This window comes from Chanos chanos, chromosome 11 (genome assembly GCF_902362185.1).
Source record: "Chanos chanos chromosome 11, fChaCha1.1, whole genome shotgun sequence".
Classification (NCBI taxonomy): domain Eukaryota; kingdom Metazoa; phylum Chordata; class Actinopteri; order Gonorynchiformes; family Chanidae; genus Chanos; species Chanos chanos.
The window spans coordinates 17,009,790-17,026,052 of NC_044505.1; the positions used below are offsets into that span (position 1 = coordinate 17,009,790).

At 45.9% G+C, this 16,263-nt stretch overlaps 1 protein-coding gene across 1 annotated transcript in view; it reads left to right on the top strand.

The window, feature by feature from the left end:
* The first annotated feature begins 5,698 nt into the window (after positions 1–5,698).
* rgs12b (regulator of G protein signaling 12b) overlaps positions 5,699–16,263 on the top strand; it is a 41,515-nt gene continuing 30,950 nt past the window's right edge. The window contains exons 1-2 of the mRNA XM_030788068.1: positions 5,699–7,687; positions 14,876–14,986. Of these exons, the coding sequence (XP_030643928.1) occupies positions 5,699–7,687; positions 14,876–14,986 (2,100 nt within the window). The remainder of the gene's footprint in view (positions 7,688–14,875; positions 14,987–16,263) is intronic.

A 16,263-nucleotide genomic window follows, 5' to 3' on the forward strand; every position in this document is an offset into this window, starting at 1 on the left:
GCTGCTAGTACAACGAAAGAGACCGCGTTCACTAATCCGGTCTTTTCCCGTTTCATCCAACGCACGCACACACACGTGCTCCCGATTTCGATAAGCGGTCTTGATTTGCCCGAGGTTACGGTTCAGTTTTTCGTGTTCATCATTAGCCATTGTCCTTTCCTTAAACGTGGTCCAGAGGTGGAAAAAAAAAAAGAAAGAACAGTCCATGAATTTCTGAACCGCGGCTCGAGATGGGCAAAGCTGTCTTCTCGAGGAGGGTAAGAGACGCGTCTCTTATTCATCAACTGATGACACCGATCATCTTAAACATCTCTTAGGCGCACGTGAATTTTTCCGTGAATGTACGTTTGACAGTTCTGGACAGACGTGCGAGCGAGAACACGGTCCATCGTAGTTTCTAATCATCATGGAAGTAGCTAGTTTTTGAAGGGGGTATAAAATAATTAGAGCTGTCTTAAGGTTTGGTTGAAGTAACTGCCCTTTGGCATTTCTTCCGTTGTCTGTGTTGGATGCCACAGCTGAAGCGCTGACCTACGACAAACTGACGTCTGTCTCTCCGTGCTCTTCTGCTCCTATATGATGTGAGACCATGAGAAAAAAGAAAAAAAAAAACTTTCACTGTAAATATAAGACTTAGTCGAAGATCTGAAAAAAAAAAAAAGTGTCTTGTATATTTAACCTGCAGCATGCAATAGTCTGCTTTCAATAATGGAACATTCTCCATGGTGTATGAAGTACAGTTACTCTCAGCATAGGGGGTTAAAGCGGTCGTTAAAAACAGCTGAGCCTCGTGAAACCCTAGCAACCAAACGGGGCAAAGCTTTGACAACCGAAGCGGCGGGGAGGCATCCCGTCTCCGCGGCAACCGCTGTTGGCCCGCTGCCGTGGCAACAGAATCGGTGGGTTTTTCCTCGTTGCGCTGTGTTCTGAGCTTTAAATAGCTGTCTGAAGTGTCTGATCTGGGAACCGTAAGCCCATCAGCGTTGTCTTAGTAATGAGAATAAAAGATACCCAGCACTTAACGATTCGGATTTATAAAAACACCAATATTGAAGGCTCTCTCTCTCTCACTCTCTCTCTCTCTCTCTCTGACCTCTGACCTCTGATCTCTGTCTGTATCCTTCTTATGGACACTGTTTCCTTCCAGTTAAATGTGACCTCATACACACAGAGGATTAATTAAATTGTAACAGATTTATTTTGGTCCCAGCACCACTCAAGATGATGTATTTACACAATAAAACATTAACTCTTGTGTCGTTTTGCTAGCCCTTTTTAAAGAACCTTTTCGGCCGTTCTAAACGGGTCAGCGTGATGCCAGGACGTCTGGTCAAGTTCTGGAAGCTGATTCAGCTAACAACAACAACAACAACAACAACAACAAAAAAACAAAATCCCAGCTAATGTGATCAAACGAAAGAAAATGAAACCTCATTACTGCCCCCAGCATGCTTGGTCTTTTTCAATTTACAGATTCCAAGACATGAAAAACTGGCCCACGCCCTCCTACTGTGCTAATGAGCTTAAGCATGAGAGTGTGTGTGTGTGTGGTTGGGGGGGGGGGGGTGTTAATGGGTTTACCAGTACTTGGGTTAAGAAAGATATCTCCTTTTTTGTTTTTTGTTTTTTGTTTTTCGTTTCCTTAGCCTGGGCTGTGCTTGGCCATTTGTTGCTGTTGCTGCTGCTGTTCTTGTTGTTGTTTATTTTATTTTATTTTTTATTATTATTATTTCTTTATTTAAAAAAAAATAAGCCAGTCCTTTGCATTCCTTTGGTTAGACGGACATTTTTTCTTTATTATTGGTCTCTGGATCTTTGGATTTGGTTTAGACCGAAATCTAAAAACACTGATTTAAACTGGTCCTTTCCCAGTTAGTCAGTCCTTCACGTCAGACTTTCAAGGTCAAGGTTAGGACTGGGCTGACCGGACTCATAATCTGTGTGTAGGAGAAAAAGTTGAACTTAAGAGCCTGCCTTTTAGAAGTGCTAGGAGGCGTGTGTGTGTGTGTGTGTGTGTGTCTGTCTGTCTACATAAAGTAAAACCTGTCGGAGGCTATGACAGCCCTGTGCTTGAGCTGCCCTACACAAACATCTCTGCATTTATATTATGAATTCAATTCTCTTCTTCAGGCAAATCACAGCACATAAGATTGATGTATTTAATTTAATGGCATATTTGAAGATTTACAAAAAAAAAAAAATATATATATATATATATATATATATATATATATATATATATATATATATATAAATGGTAACTGGAAAAATATCATGCAGAAATGAATAAAATATTTTAAATGTTTCTTTTGTTCTTTTTTTTTTCTGTTCCTTTTCTCGTCTTTTCATTTCAGTCATTTTATGTTTACTTTTTCTTCACTTTTGTGTTCCCCACCATACCAATGTCCAAAACAAAACAAAACAAACAAAGAACCGGTGAAAAAGTGTTTTGTATGTTTATTTTGATTGGACTAGGTTCTTACTTTAGTCTTTAACAGTATTAGGTAGCTGTTTTGGACAGTTAGCAGCGATAATCCTCTCACATGCTCCCTAGGGCCTTAAATGCCCTGGCAGATCAAATTGGGCTGATTACAGAGAGCACACAATGTCATATTATCCACTCACACCCCAAAATTTGACAGTTGTTTTACATAAGAATGGTTAAACTACCCTGGCCCTGAATGTGTAGCACAAGGTAAACCAGAGGCTGCTGATGGATTGATATTTTAGGGGGCATTGGGGGTAGAGGGGATAATTTAACAGGGAAGCATCACCCCTGTCCATGTGATTGGTCTCTGTCTCTGTGCTGTGTCTACGCATCCAAAGGGTTTCCATGGGGACCAAACCATTCAACAACAGTCGAACCTCCATATCAGACCCTACAGTAAATATAAATATATATATACACACAATTTTCAACATGTTTTTGCAGGAGATTTCACAATATTTACAAAGTTTTTAAGTCCTTGTCCTCTTAACTAAATGGTTTAACAAGCAAAGCATTAACCGCTCGTCATGAAAGCTTTTAAATGCTGTTCATTCAGCTTTACTCTGACTGTTTTACAGTTTTACTCTGAAATTTAAACTTAAGTTGATTAGTATATACCATGTATCTAAGAACTTGCAAAGTTGTTCCTTTCCCTTTTTTTTTATTCCGTGGCATCATCATCATCATCCTTTTTTTTTCGTTCTGAAAACACAAGAAACATACTGCCTATTGAAAAAGGGGGTTTTAAAGGCTGTGTAATCCTCTTCAGGACAGTTCTAAACAGTGAAAATGTTAACCTAAAGTGCCTTCTTTTGAATCTGTCAAGAAAAACCCTGACCTTCTATTATTACCATCTGGTCTACCACGTCATTACAACTCCTTAAGCATTGCAGCTGAAAGGCAACAAAAACTTTTGGGGGGGGGGGGGGGGGGGAGGGGAGTAGACATTAAAAGATTTAAACCCGAAAATTTACGAACAGTCTCGAACAGAAACTTTCGGGGCGACCGTTGTCCAGTAAGACACGGTTCAACTTGTATTAAGTCATGTGACCAAAGTCTCCAGACCAATGTTCCCCCCTAAAAAAGCACTTAAACAAGAACACACCTCCTCCTTCTATCCCTACACCAGCTGGCTGTCTTTCTATTGTTTATCCTACGCCGAAGACAAACCGTTACCATGCCATCAAACTTTACATCAGTGAAGGACGCATGTACAACAAGTAAGACATTAAGTTACAGCTTTTGTGTAGATGTTATATGGTGATGTTATTATTGTCTGTGCAATTCAGTAGTCAAACGGACATACAACAGCTTGCTAATATAAGTTAGCAATCTAGCTTTCACCTGAATTTCTTTTTTGATATGGAAATTATTAAACTCCAGGATCTTAGTAGGTATGTGCGATGCCTTTTGAGCATTTTTATTTCACACGGTAAGCGCATACATGTCTTTTACGTTTGGTTTGCAGAGCTGGCTTACTTAATTGGCTCAAAGTCAGGCGTTGACTTGGCCACTCTGCAGTAGCTGAGTGCATCTTACTCGGATAACTCATACCGTTACTCGCTACCCAGCTGTTTCTTTATCGCTGACGAAGGGGTGGAAAACAATACCGAGCAACCTGGCTAACTAGCTTACGGCAGCTGAATAATTCAGCTGATCACAGTAAAGTTATAAGGCAATCGGTATCTTGCAACTTTACGGACGAAGTCTATATAGCCGTCGTTTTAATAACATATACTACTTTCTGACACTTGTTTTGAAGTTTTGAACACCTGTGGAATACCATTCGGCTAATGTATTCCAACCTCAATCGAACTTAGTTTGGGAAGTTTAGGAAATGATTGACAGCTGTTCCAGCCAATAAGTGATACGAAGGTTCTGTGGACATTTTCGGTGTCATGGTTACTCTTTTTAACTCATTGACATTCCTACAGTGGGGGAAATGAAGGCGGGACAGATATCCAGCAAGGGCGGATGCGTTTTCACCATAAGGATTTCGAGCAACAGTTTATTGAAAAGTGTGTGGATTCTCATTTCAGCTATTAAATACCAAGACTTTATGTTCAGCTTTGCACCATAAAATAGTTAATTACATAGGTTTTGGCGAAGAAAAAAAACCACTCCCTTGGCCTGGAGCTGCCGCTCATTTTTGGGCTTAAAACGGGTCTGTGGTCGTTGCCTTGATGTAATATTGTTAAAACTAGAATGTATTTTGGTTCAAAGACAGTGTGCCCCCATGGTCGTCCTACTTTCTACTACGCAGTAAACTGCACTCTAGAGGCTTCTAAGTTGCGTCTTTTCGTCTATGTATTATTATTTGTGGTAGGGATGTAACGTTGGTTTAACATTTATAACTATTCCAGATCCATCACTGAAACGTTATGCAATGACTAAATTAGGACATTTTCTTGACACTATGAGTAGCTTGCTCTCATGTTTATATGACTCGATTTGATTTACTGTAGGCCGAGTAGATTTAATGAACATAGCACTGAGCGCTGGTAAATGGTTGTATTTGTTAACGGCGCCACATGTAGAGAGGCCATTGATTCGTTGCCGAGCAACACCATAGCTATCTTGACTCTCACCTGTGAGACGTAGACCGGACAGCTTCCTATTGGATGGTGGAGTGTGGAGGGAGGGAGCATCCTTTAGTCAGGTGTGTAGGAGAGGGAGAGAAGAGGAGAGTTCGAGTGTATCAGTGAAATACTTCTTAACAGGTAGTGGTCTATCAGGAACTAAACCTTGTGTTAATTTGTTCAGTTTCCCACAACATAAACTCTCATTGTCTCCAATTTTTGCATTTATATTTTTTTTAGGAGTGATATTTGACATGTTAGTACAGGTGTGTTGTTTTTTAAAAACTTAAAGCTGGGGGAACTGTCTGAATTTTTAAGCTGACACATGCCTAGACACGAAATATGTTTGTTTGTTTTTTTTTCTTTTTCTTTTTTTGTCTGAACATATAGTAGTTTGTCATTAATGTGTATTCCGTGATTCTACAGTTATTGCTACTGTATGTCAATCAGGCCGCCTCTAACGGTCTTCATTCTCCTTCCTCCTCAAGGTGCTCTGTGAACTCTCGTCAGGCTGACAGGATGACGCCACAGGGTTAAGCAGTGGTGAGGAGGCGATGTTTTCACTCCAGTGTTGCATTTAGCCCCCCTGCTCTGCATTTGAGAAGCCCCTGGCAGGATAAGCGGAGAGACCATGTTCAGACAGTCAGACGTGGGCAGGAGGCGGGCCAACGCCCAGCCGCCGATGCGCATTAGGGGGGTGGAAGTGGCCCGTGGGCGGGCCGGGTACGGCTTCACCCTGTCGGGCCAGTCTCCGTGCGTGCTGAGCTGCATTCTCAAGGGCAGCCCCGCCGACTACGTAGGTCTCCGCGCAGGCGACCAGATACTGAGCGTGAACGACATCAACGTGTCGAAAGCCTCGCACGAGGACGTGGTGAAGCTCATCGGCCGTTGCTCGGGGGTGCTGCACCTGGTCATCGCTGAGGGAAACCGTGGCAACCCACACATGGACTCCTGCTCCAGCGACGAAGAGCTGGGTTTCCACGACGCAAAGAACCACTGGCTGAGGCCAAAGATGGACTCGAAGACACTGGGGATCAACCGGGCGGAGCGCGTGGTCGCGGAGATGCAGTCGGGCGGAATCTTCAACATGATTTTTGAGAATTCGAGCCATTCCTCCAGCAGCTCCGAAAAGGCCGGGGCTTGCGCGTCCTCCAGCAAACCGCGTCCGCTCTCCGAGCCGGACTTTGCCTACGGGAACACTCGCAGGAGTGACCCAAACCTTCTCTCGGAAGAGGAGATGGCTAAAGTTCTCAACGACGACTCTGTGTTTGTGGACATGTTCGAACCCTGCGAACAGCAGGACAACTTCGCCTTGCTGCCCCCTGCGGACTCAGCCAGTATCCTCAACGTGGGCATGATCGTGGGGTACCTTGGCTCTATTGAGCTGGCGTCCACCAGCGCCAACCTTGAGAGTGACAGCCTTCAAGCGATCCGTGGCTGCATGCGTCGCTTGCGGGCAGAGCAGAAGGTGCATTCTCTGGTGTTGCTGAAAGTCATGCACGATTGTGTACAGCTGTGCAGCGACCGCGGAGACACCCTCGCGACCTACCCCGCTGACAAACTGGCCTTTAGCGCGGTCTGCCCAGACGACCGCCGTTTTTTCGGCCTGGTTACCATGCAGGCCGCCGACGAATGCCGGCCTGGAAGGAGCGGGGAGGATGACGTGGGCCTACGTACTTCGTGCCACGTTTTTCTCGTGGATCCCGAGCTGTGTCACCACAAAATACACCAGGGCGTGGCGAGGCGTTTTGGTTTCGACTGCACCCCTGACCCGGACACGGGCGGCTGTTTGGAGTTCCCCCCCACCTCGCAGCCGCTCCTCCAGTTCGTGTCCGTGCTGTACCGGGACATGGGCGAGTCCATCGAGGGCGTCCGTGCTCGCGCCTTCTTGGACGGCGACCTGGACGCTCAGCAGAACAACAGCACCAGCAGCAACAGCGACAGCGGCATCGGCAACTTCCTGCCCGAGGAGAAAAACAACCGAGTCCTGCTGGTCGACCTCGGCGCCAACCCCGGCCGCCACGTGCCCGCGGGACTTTGGGAAAACCCGCAGATGGGACGCGGCGCCGTCTCGCAAGTCGGCGCCCCGCCTCCGCCGCCGCCGCCGCCGCCCCCGACCCATCGGAACGGTTTTCGGCACGACCCGCTCTTGGACCACGCCCAGCCACACCTTCCGCCCCATTCACACGCTCATCCAGACCCAGCCTCTCTCTCTAGCAGGCATCTGAGCACCTCCTCCCGACTGGACGTCTCAGCCCTCCCCACACGGACGCACTACCCTGCTCACAGCAAGAAGGGGCCGTCCGGGCAGCGTTGGCTACCTGTGCATGTCTTGCGAGACTGGCGACAGGGTCACAGCAGCGATCAGGAATCCTACACCGAGTCCACCGACGGCTGGTCCAGTGCCAACTGCAGCACCCTGCCTCCACCCATGAACAAGATCCCGGCCGACCGCTACCGGGCTGCGGGTGAGATCGCCTCTCAGCCGCACCGGATCCCCTCGCACAAGGACGAGTGGGCGAAAAAACTGTTCGGGGCTGATAAGAACCTCCGGGAGCACCATCATCAACACCAGCAGCATCAGCACAATGGAAGAAAGGGCAAAGAGTCTGAGAGAAAGGTAAGAGGACGTTTTGACTCTGCATGTGATGCACTTGACTCTGACTTCATAAGCAATTCAAAAGTCGTAATTCTGTTCTTTTAGTGTTCTCTGTTCTCTAGTTCTTTTGTATTCTTTACAGCTCATTTGGAGTCACATGTCCACACCATCATCAATATCGTAAAATAACGTGCGATAGCTCTGCACAGCTCTGTTATGTTCCTTATCACTTATACGTGATAATGAGCTAGAGAGAGAAATATGACCCAGAGAAATGTTTGCGAATGTTTCATTTTCCTTTGTATGTTCTCGCGTGCATAGGTCTGCTTTGTTTGGACTTTTTACCTCCTCACCTTACCTTTATCTTGTAATGCATTTGGACGTCTCTAACCAAATATCATGTGCTGTGCTTCTGTCTGGTCTTAATTCGTTTGAATTCTCTGAGACTTTTGGAGACTTTTTTTTTTTTAAGTCATGGCAGACTTATGGTTGATATGTTATTACCAAGAAGGACAAATGCATCAAGTTCTTTCCCCTTCTTTTTAAAGGGAGGAACTTTTAAAAGGAGATTTGAAGAGCAGTTCTGGTTCTATTCATACATGTGTGTCTGCTGGTGAAATGATTTCTGTGTGTGTGTGTGTGTGTGTGTGTGTGTGTGTATGGTTTTGGAGGGAACATGTTAAAACTAACCGAGAGATGAGAAGATTCAGCACAGAGGCCAAACCTTTTATCACCCTCAGGGAGTGGAAAATTTCAGACCCAGAATGGCTCTGATCTCTATCTGCTCTTTCACTGCTGATCCAGGATCAGTCGTAAACAGCCGCTGTCTTGTCTAAATGGCGCAGGGGCAACCAACCTGTCGGCTGACCGCAAGTCAGCTGTTAAAGGCTTGCAGCGTTTTCTTATTGACAACAGGGCCGGCTGTTATCAGGCAACAACCAGACCAGAGAGTTATTGGTGGGCCATTGTGTGTACTTTGCCTCGAAATAGACTCTCAAATCAGAACAAATATTAATGCATGCTTTGTGACTCAGACAGTCTCTGGGGTCTGTGAGCAGTGCTTTATAAAGCACACACAAACACACACACACACACACGCGCACGCACAATTCATGCAGTCAGAGAGAGATAAACAAGGCTGTGTGATATTGGGAGAGGCATGGTAATAGCTTTTACAGGTCCAATAAAAAAGTGTAATTTGCTGATAGATATTTGCAGGACGCTTTAGACCTTTAATTTGACTGGGAACAACGTCGAAATGTAGGTATAGTCACTCTGTGGAGTCACTCTATGGAGCCACTCCATGGCCACTGCACGCGTGTGAAGAGAAAACTCAAAACGAGTCGTCCCTTGCCATGTCTCTTGCCTCTGCTACTTTCATTGCCTAGAGTTTAGATGTCCAAGTTATGGAAATTTCTAGAAACTGCTCTGCTGTATTAGCGGAGTCCAGTCTCATTGTGTGGGGGCTCCAACCTGAGCCAGAAAGACAAAAAAGAACAAAAAAAACACACACAATATGAGGAAAGGAGTGCGTGGCAGAGAGCATCTCGCTCAGTGCCAGTTTACTCAGATATGTTTAGTTTACCACAGAACAAAAACAAACAAACACACAAAAGTTGTAGTGCCACCATAATGGACAGACTCCAGCCCATGGAGTCTGTTTTGTACTGTTTGTTAATGTTTGTTCTATTTTAAGAAAACTTAAGCACAAGGTATCAGACATGGCGCAGTGTTTCGATTGTTGAACTGATTATCTATTGTTCGTTGCATATTTATGTATTTCATATTTGGCATAGCTGCATGTGTGACAAAGTGCTTTAGAACAACACCAGCCTGTTTTTGTTGGTTTGTTGGTTTGTTTGTTTGTTTGTTTTAGGTAAGCCGCAGCCTAACAGGGAGCTCTGAAGTCTGGTTTAGTCCTGTGCTCATCTAGACCTGTAACAAACTGTCTGACTAAACCAGTTGTCTTCTTTTTTCTTTTTTTTTTCCTCCTCCTGTCCCTCTGCTGTAATCAAATCAGTCCCTCCCCGTCTGTTGGCACAGTTCAATTACCCAAAAGGTTTTTGGGGGGTTTTTTGTTTTGTTTTTTTTTTCTTATGCAAATTGAAATTCATCCTGAATTGAGGGTGATTTATTTATTTGTGTGTGTGTGCGTGTGTTAGCTGGCGTAGAATCAAATTTCAGACTGATTTTAGAGACGCACTGACAGTCAGGGTGCGACCTTCCCAACCTCCGTTGCTATGGGGAACCAGCCGTGGCGGAGTCCTTTTCAAAGCAGAGTTCAAACGGGGTCAGCGTAAACACGGTCGTCATGGTAGCCAGTCCAGCCGCTGTCTCGGGCAGGTGGTGGCAAAAAAAAAAAAAAAAAAAGCGTGGCAGATGGGCCTGGTGAGTGGCATCTTGGGAATTGGAGTCCTGATCAGGCGGGGTCCAATGACATTGTGTAGAGAGCACTTGGATGGTGTTTATAAACATTAGCAAAGGTGGCTCTAAAGCCGCTGAGTACGTGTGTTAGCGTCTGCCGCTCTTTTCACTGCCACTTACCAAGCTAAGTACCTAATGCTCTCCAGAGACCAGAGAGAGAGAGAGACAGACCAGAGAGAGAGAGACAGACCAGAGAGAGAGAGAGAGACCAGAGAGAGAGTGACTGAGAGAGAGAGACCAGAGAGAGAGAGAGAGAAAGAGAAAGAGACCAGAGAGAGAGAGAGAGAAAGGGACAGAGAGAGTGACAGAGAGAGAGAGAGAAACCGGAGAGAGAGAGTGACAGAGAGAGTGAGAGCGTGCTGTCTTCTCTCAGGATACTTTTGCATTCAAATCAAACAGTCAGTTTATCGTCGCAGGGGAAAACCGCTTTGCTGTTTTTAAACATGATGAAATCCAACAGCAGGTGAACCTAAAGTCATTTACAACCCAAAGAAATCATTTTTGTAAGGGGACGCTTTTAAAAGTGTCCAGCGGAGAGGGGGGGGTTAAACTAGCTCTTGGATTTAAAAATTGAGATTAGACGTCAGATTACGGTAATCTGGTGTGTTGCTCTCACACACACCAGGCCAGATTATTCAAATTCTATTAAATGTTACTCTGGACCGCCAGCAGGTTTCACTGTTTCGCTGCCTGAGAGCTGCTAACTTTGGATGTCAAAAAGGAAATGAAATGGCTCTTTACAGCGTTAATGAAGGCGAAAATCGACATGTTACAGATGCTAGTTAGATTTTTATCAACAGGAGATACATTGTGAGATAAGCAGTACATTTGTTCTGTTTAATTCATTAAACAGAGAACTTGCATCTGTTTTAGTCTGTGCGTGTGCATGTGTGTGTGCGTGTGTGTGTGCGTGCGTGTGCGTGCGTGTGTGTGCGTGCGTGCGTGTGTGTGTGTGATAGAGAGAGAGTGAGAGTGAGAGTAGATGAATGCTTTGTGAATTCTTAAGGCATATCTAGTCTGGGCTTGCTCCGTGCTTAAGGGTCGGAATACCTGGACCACGTATGAAACTGTGAAACTTGAGGAATTTTTTTTTTTTTTTACAATATAACACATTTCGTCCCGGACGTAACACTGGCTCCCAGGTTCAGAAATACCTCCGAAAGTTTCTATAGGATTTTAAGCGGAATGTAACAACAATTTTTATTTACTCCTTCCCCGTTTGGACAATGAGCAGTTACATCTCAAACATAAACACAGTGTGCAAAAATGTACTACCCAGAGAGAGAGAGAGAGAGACACAGAGAGAGACACAGAGAGAGAGAGAGAGACACACACTGAGAGAAAGAGAGAGAGACAGAGAGAGAGAGAGAGAGAGAGAGAGAGACACTGAGAGAGAGAGAGAGAAACAGTACAGGCTTACGTCTATGTATTTCTTTTATTTTTTTTGTTCCTTTGTATGTGACTGGTTCTGGTCTGTTCATAGGCTACACGGCTTCTGCTGCTGTAAACAGGAAAGATATAGCCACCCCTGATTGATCTCCACTCTGATAAAGCATGGAAATGCCTTCAGGCTCCCCTTCCCCCCCCCCCCCCCCCCCCCCCCCCCACCCTCACCCCCCCCCCCCCCCCCCCCCCCTCCCCCCCTCACGATCTGGATCTGCGCTGGAACAAGCATCCACCCTGTTAGCTAACATCACAAGAAGTGCACAGCTGCCTCTCTCTCCTTCTTTTTTTTCTCTCTTTCCTTCTTTCTTTCTTTCTTTCTTTCTCTCTTTCTCTCTTTCCTTCTTTCTTTCTTTTCAAAGAGGAGTCACGGTGTCCGCCCTGTTAAGAAAAAGGACAGTACGCGATAACGCGCCTGTTTCCGTCTGAGGCTCCACAGCTCCCCTGTAATGTGTGTAAAAAAAAAAGCCCAGTTAACGACAGGGGAAGACCAAAGTTAAAAGGCAGGGGGGTGGAGGGGGGGGGGGGGGGGGTATTAGATTTTCCATCAACACTGGACTTAAAAGGATAGTTCACCGGTGTTTCATACTCTCCCCGTTTTGTACTTACCTTAATAAAACAGCTCTGTGGGTTGTTGGTTTGATGGCTCTTACTTGCTTCGGTAAAGGGGATGGGTTTGGGATCTGGTTTTGACGCCATACGTTCTGAAGGAGCTTATGTCCTTGCTGAGCGGTACATTGTAGCAGTAAGTAATCCACATTTCTTGATGAATGGTAAATGGCTGGACAACGGAGGACTATACGACACTAGGTGGAACGCACTGTAACTTGCACTACTGTCTGTTCAAAATAGATGAAAAAAAAACCAGCCTCATGCATGTGCGGGTGTTTGTCCCCCCCCCCCCCCCCCCCCCCCCCCGGTGTACCAAGCTCGTACCGAAACGTGACGTCCAAACCGTGGTGTGAACCGAACTGCGTCTTCCGTGTTCCATTACGCCCCTGGTAACACTGTATTTGGTGGGAACCAGTAGATTTCAAATGCTGAAATACTGATTGGGCCTTTAACTTTTGCCATGTACTTCCATCGTTAACATCTACAAGGCTTCAGACGTTGGCGTGTGGAGACACAATAATCACAGGCAGTAGAAGCCATGAACTTCTCCTTCATGTGTTTTTAAAAGAGAGAAGGTGTCAGATGACGGAGTGTTAATCTCTCTGAACACATGAATTGATGCCTGAATCGTTAAGGCTGACGTATTGATGGTGATGTATTAACATGCATTGAAGAAGGGATACCCCAGTATTACCCTCAAAATATTCACGTGATCAGAATTTACTCTCGTTCGGTCAGCGTGCACACGTGTGTCAAATTGTGTGTGCGCGCGCACAGGCATGCACGCGCCCCCACGCAGGAGGTATGGAGAGAGCGAGATGGAGAGAGAAGGAGAGAGAGAGAGGGGGAGAGAGAGAGGGAGAGAGAGAGAGAAGGAGAGAGAGGGAGAGAGGGAGAGTGAGAGAGAGAAGGAGAGAGAGGGAGAGGGAGAGCGAGAGAGAGACGGAGAGAGAGGGAGAGCGAGAGAGAGAGAGGGAGAGAGAGAGGGAGAGAGAGAAATCAGTAGATGAAGTGTAAAGACGAGGCAGAAGACACGGGCAGCTGAGTTCTCCCCGTAACCATGGCAACGCCGATGGCCGTTTGATTACGTGGCGCGGTCCGCACGGCTTCAGCCCTTCGCCCAGTCACCTCCTCCTTCCATTAGCTCAAGCAGACACGTCTATTGTCCTGTCTGTCTGTCTGTCTGTCTGCCTGTCTGTCTCTCTGTGATTGAGCGTCGGTCTCTCTGTCCATTAGACTCGTTCTACCGTCTGTCCTCCTCACTGACGGACCACATATTTCTGTCTGTCTGTTAATCTGTCAATCTGTTATCGACCAACCGTCTCTCCGTCTGGTGCCCCCCCCGCCATGTCTGTCTGACGGCTGTCGCGTCCGCTTGCCAGCGTGTCTGTCTTTCCTCCGTCTGTCTCTCTCTGTTTGTTTGTCCCTCGGGCTCTCGTTCAGTCCATCTGTCTGTCTGTCGCCGAGTCTGTCTTGTTCTCCACCTGTCTGTCTGCCTTCGCGTTTGTCTCTCTGCTTTTCTTTTCTCTCTCTCCTCCGACTTTCTCCACGCTCTCTTGGTCTCTCTGTCTGTTTAGGTCAGCCTCCACCCCAAGCGTTTAAGTTTTAAGCGACTGTTGAACCCTGAGGTGACCGATTTATTTGTTTTGGGGAGTTTTTTTTTGTTTGTTTGTTTGTTTTTTTTTCTGAAGGACCTGATCAAATTCTTTTACTGGAAAGAAAAGGAAAAGGCAAAAAAAAAAAAAAAAAAGAACAACCACGTGGGCCCTGAGGTCTCTTCTCCGAAATCCCGCCCCCTTTTAGAAGCGGCGGTCATGTGAGAACACATGTCCGCTGTGCCCTCTCACAATCACATTAAAGCCGGTCAGGATAGTAAGGTTTATTATAGGGGGTTCTCCGTCCGCGACGGGCTTGTGTTTGTGTGTTTGTTTAGACTTGTTTTCAATCCCCCCTGACCTCCTTTCTACTTGTATATGAGAAGGAGACATGTGGATGTGGGCTAATATGCTGTATGACTCCACAAAACACACATCTCCTTATGAACTAACTCCTTATGCCCTGATGGGGGAAAGGATGCTGAGCGCTTAGGGGGAACAAATGATTGTGTGTGCGTGTGCTCTCTGTCTCCCTGTCTCTCTCGAGTCTCCCTGTCTCCCTCTCTTCTCTGTCTCTTTCTCTGTTCTCTGGTCTTTTGTCTCTGTCTCTACCTGTGTCTCTCTTTCTCTCCCTGTCTCCATCTGTTTTCTGTTTTTATCTCTGACTCTCTCGGTGTCTGTCTTTCTCTGTTCTTTCCTGTCTTCCTCTCCCTGTCTCTCTCTCTCTCTCTCTCTCTCTCTCTCTCTCTCTCTCTCTCTGTGTTTTTGTCCTTCCCTGTCTCTCTCAGTGTCTCTCTGTCTCTCTCTCTCTTTTTGTCTCTCCCTCTCTCTCTCTCTCTCTGTGTGTGTTACTGTCTCTCCCCATCTCTCTTTGTTTCTGTCTGTATCTGTCCGTAGGTTGCAGTGATCACACGTCCCTAACACATGAGAAAATAGATTTACCAGCTTAGGCAGGAGAGTCTGGAGATACCATTGTGTGTGCATGGAAATGCTTGTGTCTGTCATATACTCTATCATACTCTTATTTTCTCATTTCTCTGTGTCTCATTTCACTGTGTATGTGTGTGTGTGTTTTTAGTGTGTGTTTTACATTAACTCTTACCTCTCCCTCTCTCTCTCTCTCTCTGTCTCTCAGGGTGGAAGGTTCCGGGGCATCACTATGGGCTTTCCTCAGCGTTCCTCGGGCCGAAGATCTTTCGGGCGTTCCAGGCGCCTCAGCCTCGCCCGTTCCCTCGACGACCTCGAGGTAAAAATTCCAAGACCTTTCCAACCGTTCCAAACACTAAACCCTTAGACTCTCAGAACAGAAGTGCCGCGATTCCCCCCCCCGGAACGAACAGGCCGTCGGATTCTCGGTTCGACCGTTTATCTGTACTGCATCTCCAATCCGATGTGTCCCAGTCCAGCCGTGAACGTCTCGAAAACGCACATATGAAATCAGAACAATTAAAGCGCTCAGCTGGGCTGCTGTTTTTTTTTTTTTTTTAATCACACATCAGTGGGAGATTTTCCATGTCTTTGATATGAGAGAGAGAGTCAATAAGGCATTTAATGTGGTAAAATATGCCCCACAGTTGCATGAGTTATTCTACCGTTCTCAGTATGTGACTGCCCCCCCCTCACAAACAATAAAGGGATTGATAAAGCGAAGAGAGAGACGGAGAAAGAGAGAGGCGGCATGCGTCGACGTGTGGTGTTTTTTTCTTTTCTTTTTTTTTTTTTTTCAATGTTTTATTTTTTCCTTCTTTTCTTTTTTTTTTTTTTTTTTGCAGTTTTGAGGGCACGTGAGTTTAATTTTAGTGTCAGAACGCACATGGAGGAACGCCCCCCCCTTTCCACGGTCACGTGACGCACACACACGCACATGTGTGTGTGACAGGGGACGAGTCATGACGGGTGTGTCGTCATGGCAACGGAGGGGCGAGAGAGAGAGAATTCGGGGAGGATGCTGTTTGTGAGAGAGAGAGAGAGAGAGAGAGAGGTTCCCACACGTCACAGATAGAGACACTAGGAGGACTAAATTTGTCTCACATCCACAAATATTAAATTCTTAGGGTTTTTTTTTTTGTTTGTTTGTTTGGTTGGGTTTTTTTTAGTTTTATTCCAGTTTCATTTTGGAAACGGTTATCTGATGGGAAAAAAAAGGCTGAAATTATTTAATTTCTCTGCGTTGCAAGCCAGTTTAACTGAATCTGACTACTACACATCATACCCAAGACTTATCAGAAATATACAGGACTTTTCTCAGCCAGTAACAGACGTTCGCCGTATTAAAGCCGCGTGTATGACACGATTTTAGAAACAACATAGACCCTCTTCCTCTGTCCTCTTGGGAATTTGTAGAACTGTACAAGCTCTAGTAACCCCCCCCCCCCCCCACCAAACACACACACACACACACAGACAAAGCATGTGTAAACAGAGTAATACTGTGTGCGACTATGTTGCAGTTGTTTGCTAAGTTGTTAGCCGACGACAGCGGTAATGTTTGTGTGACTCTGATAAAATCAGAGGGGGGAAAAA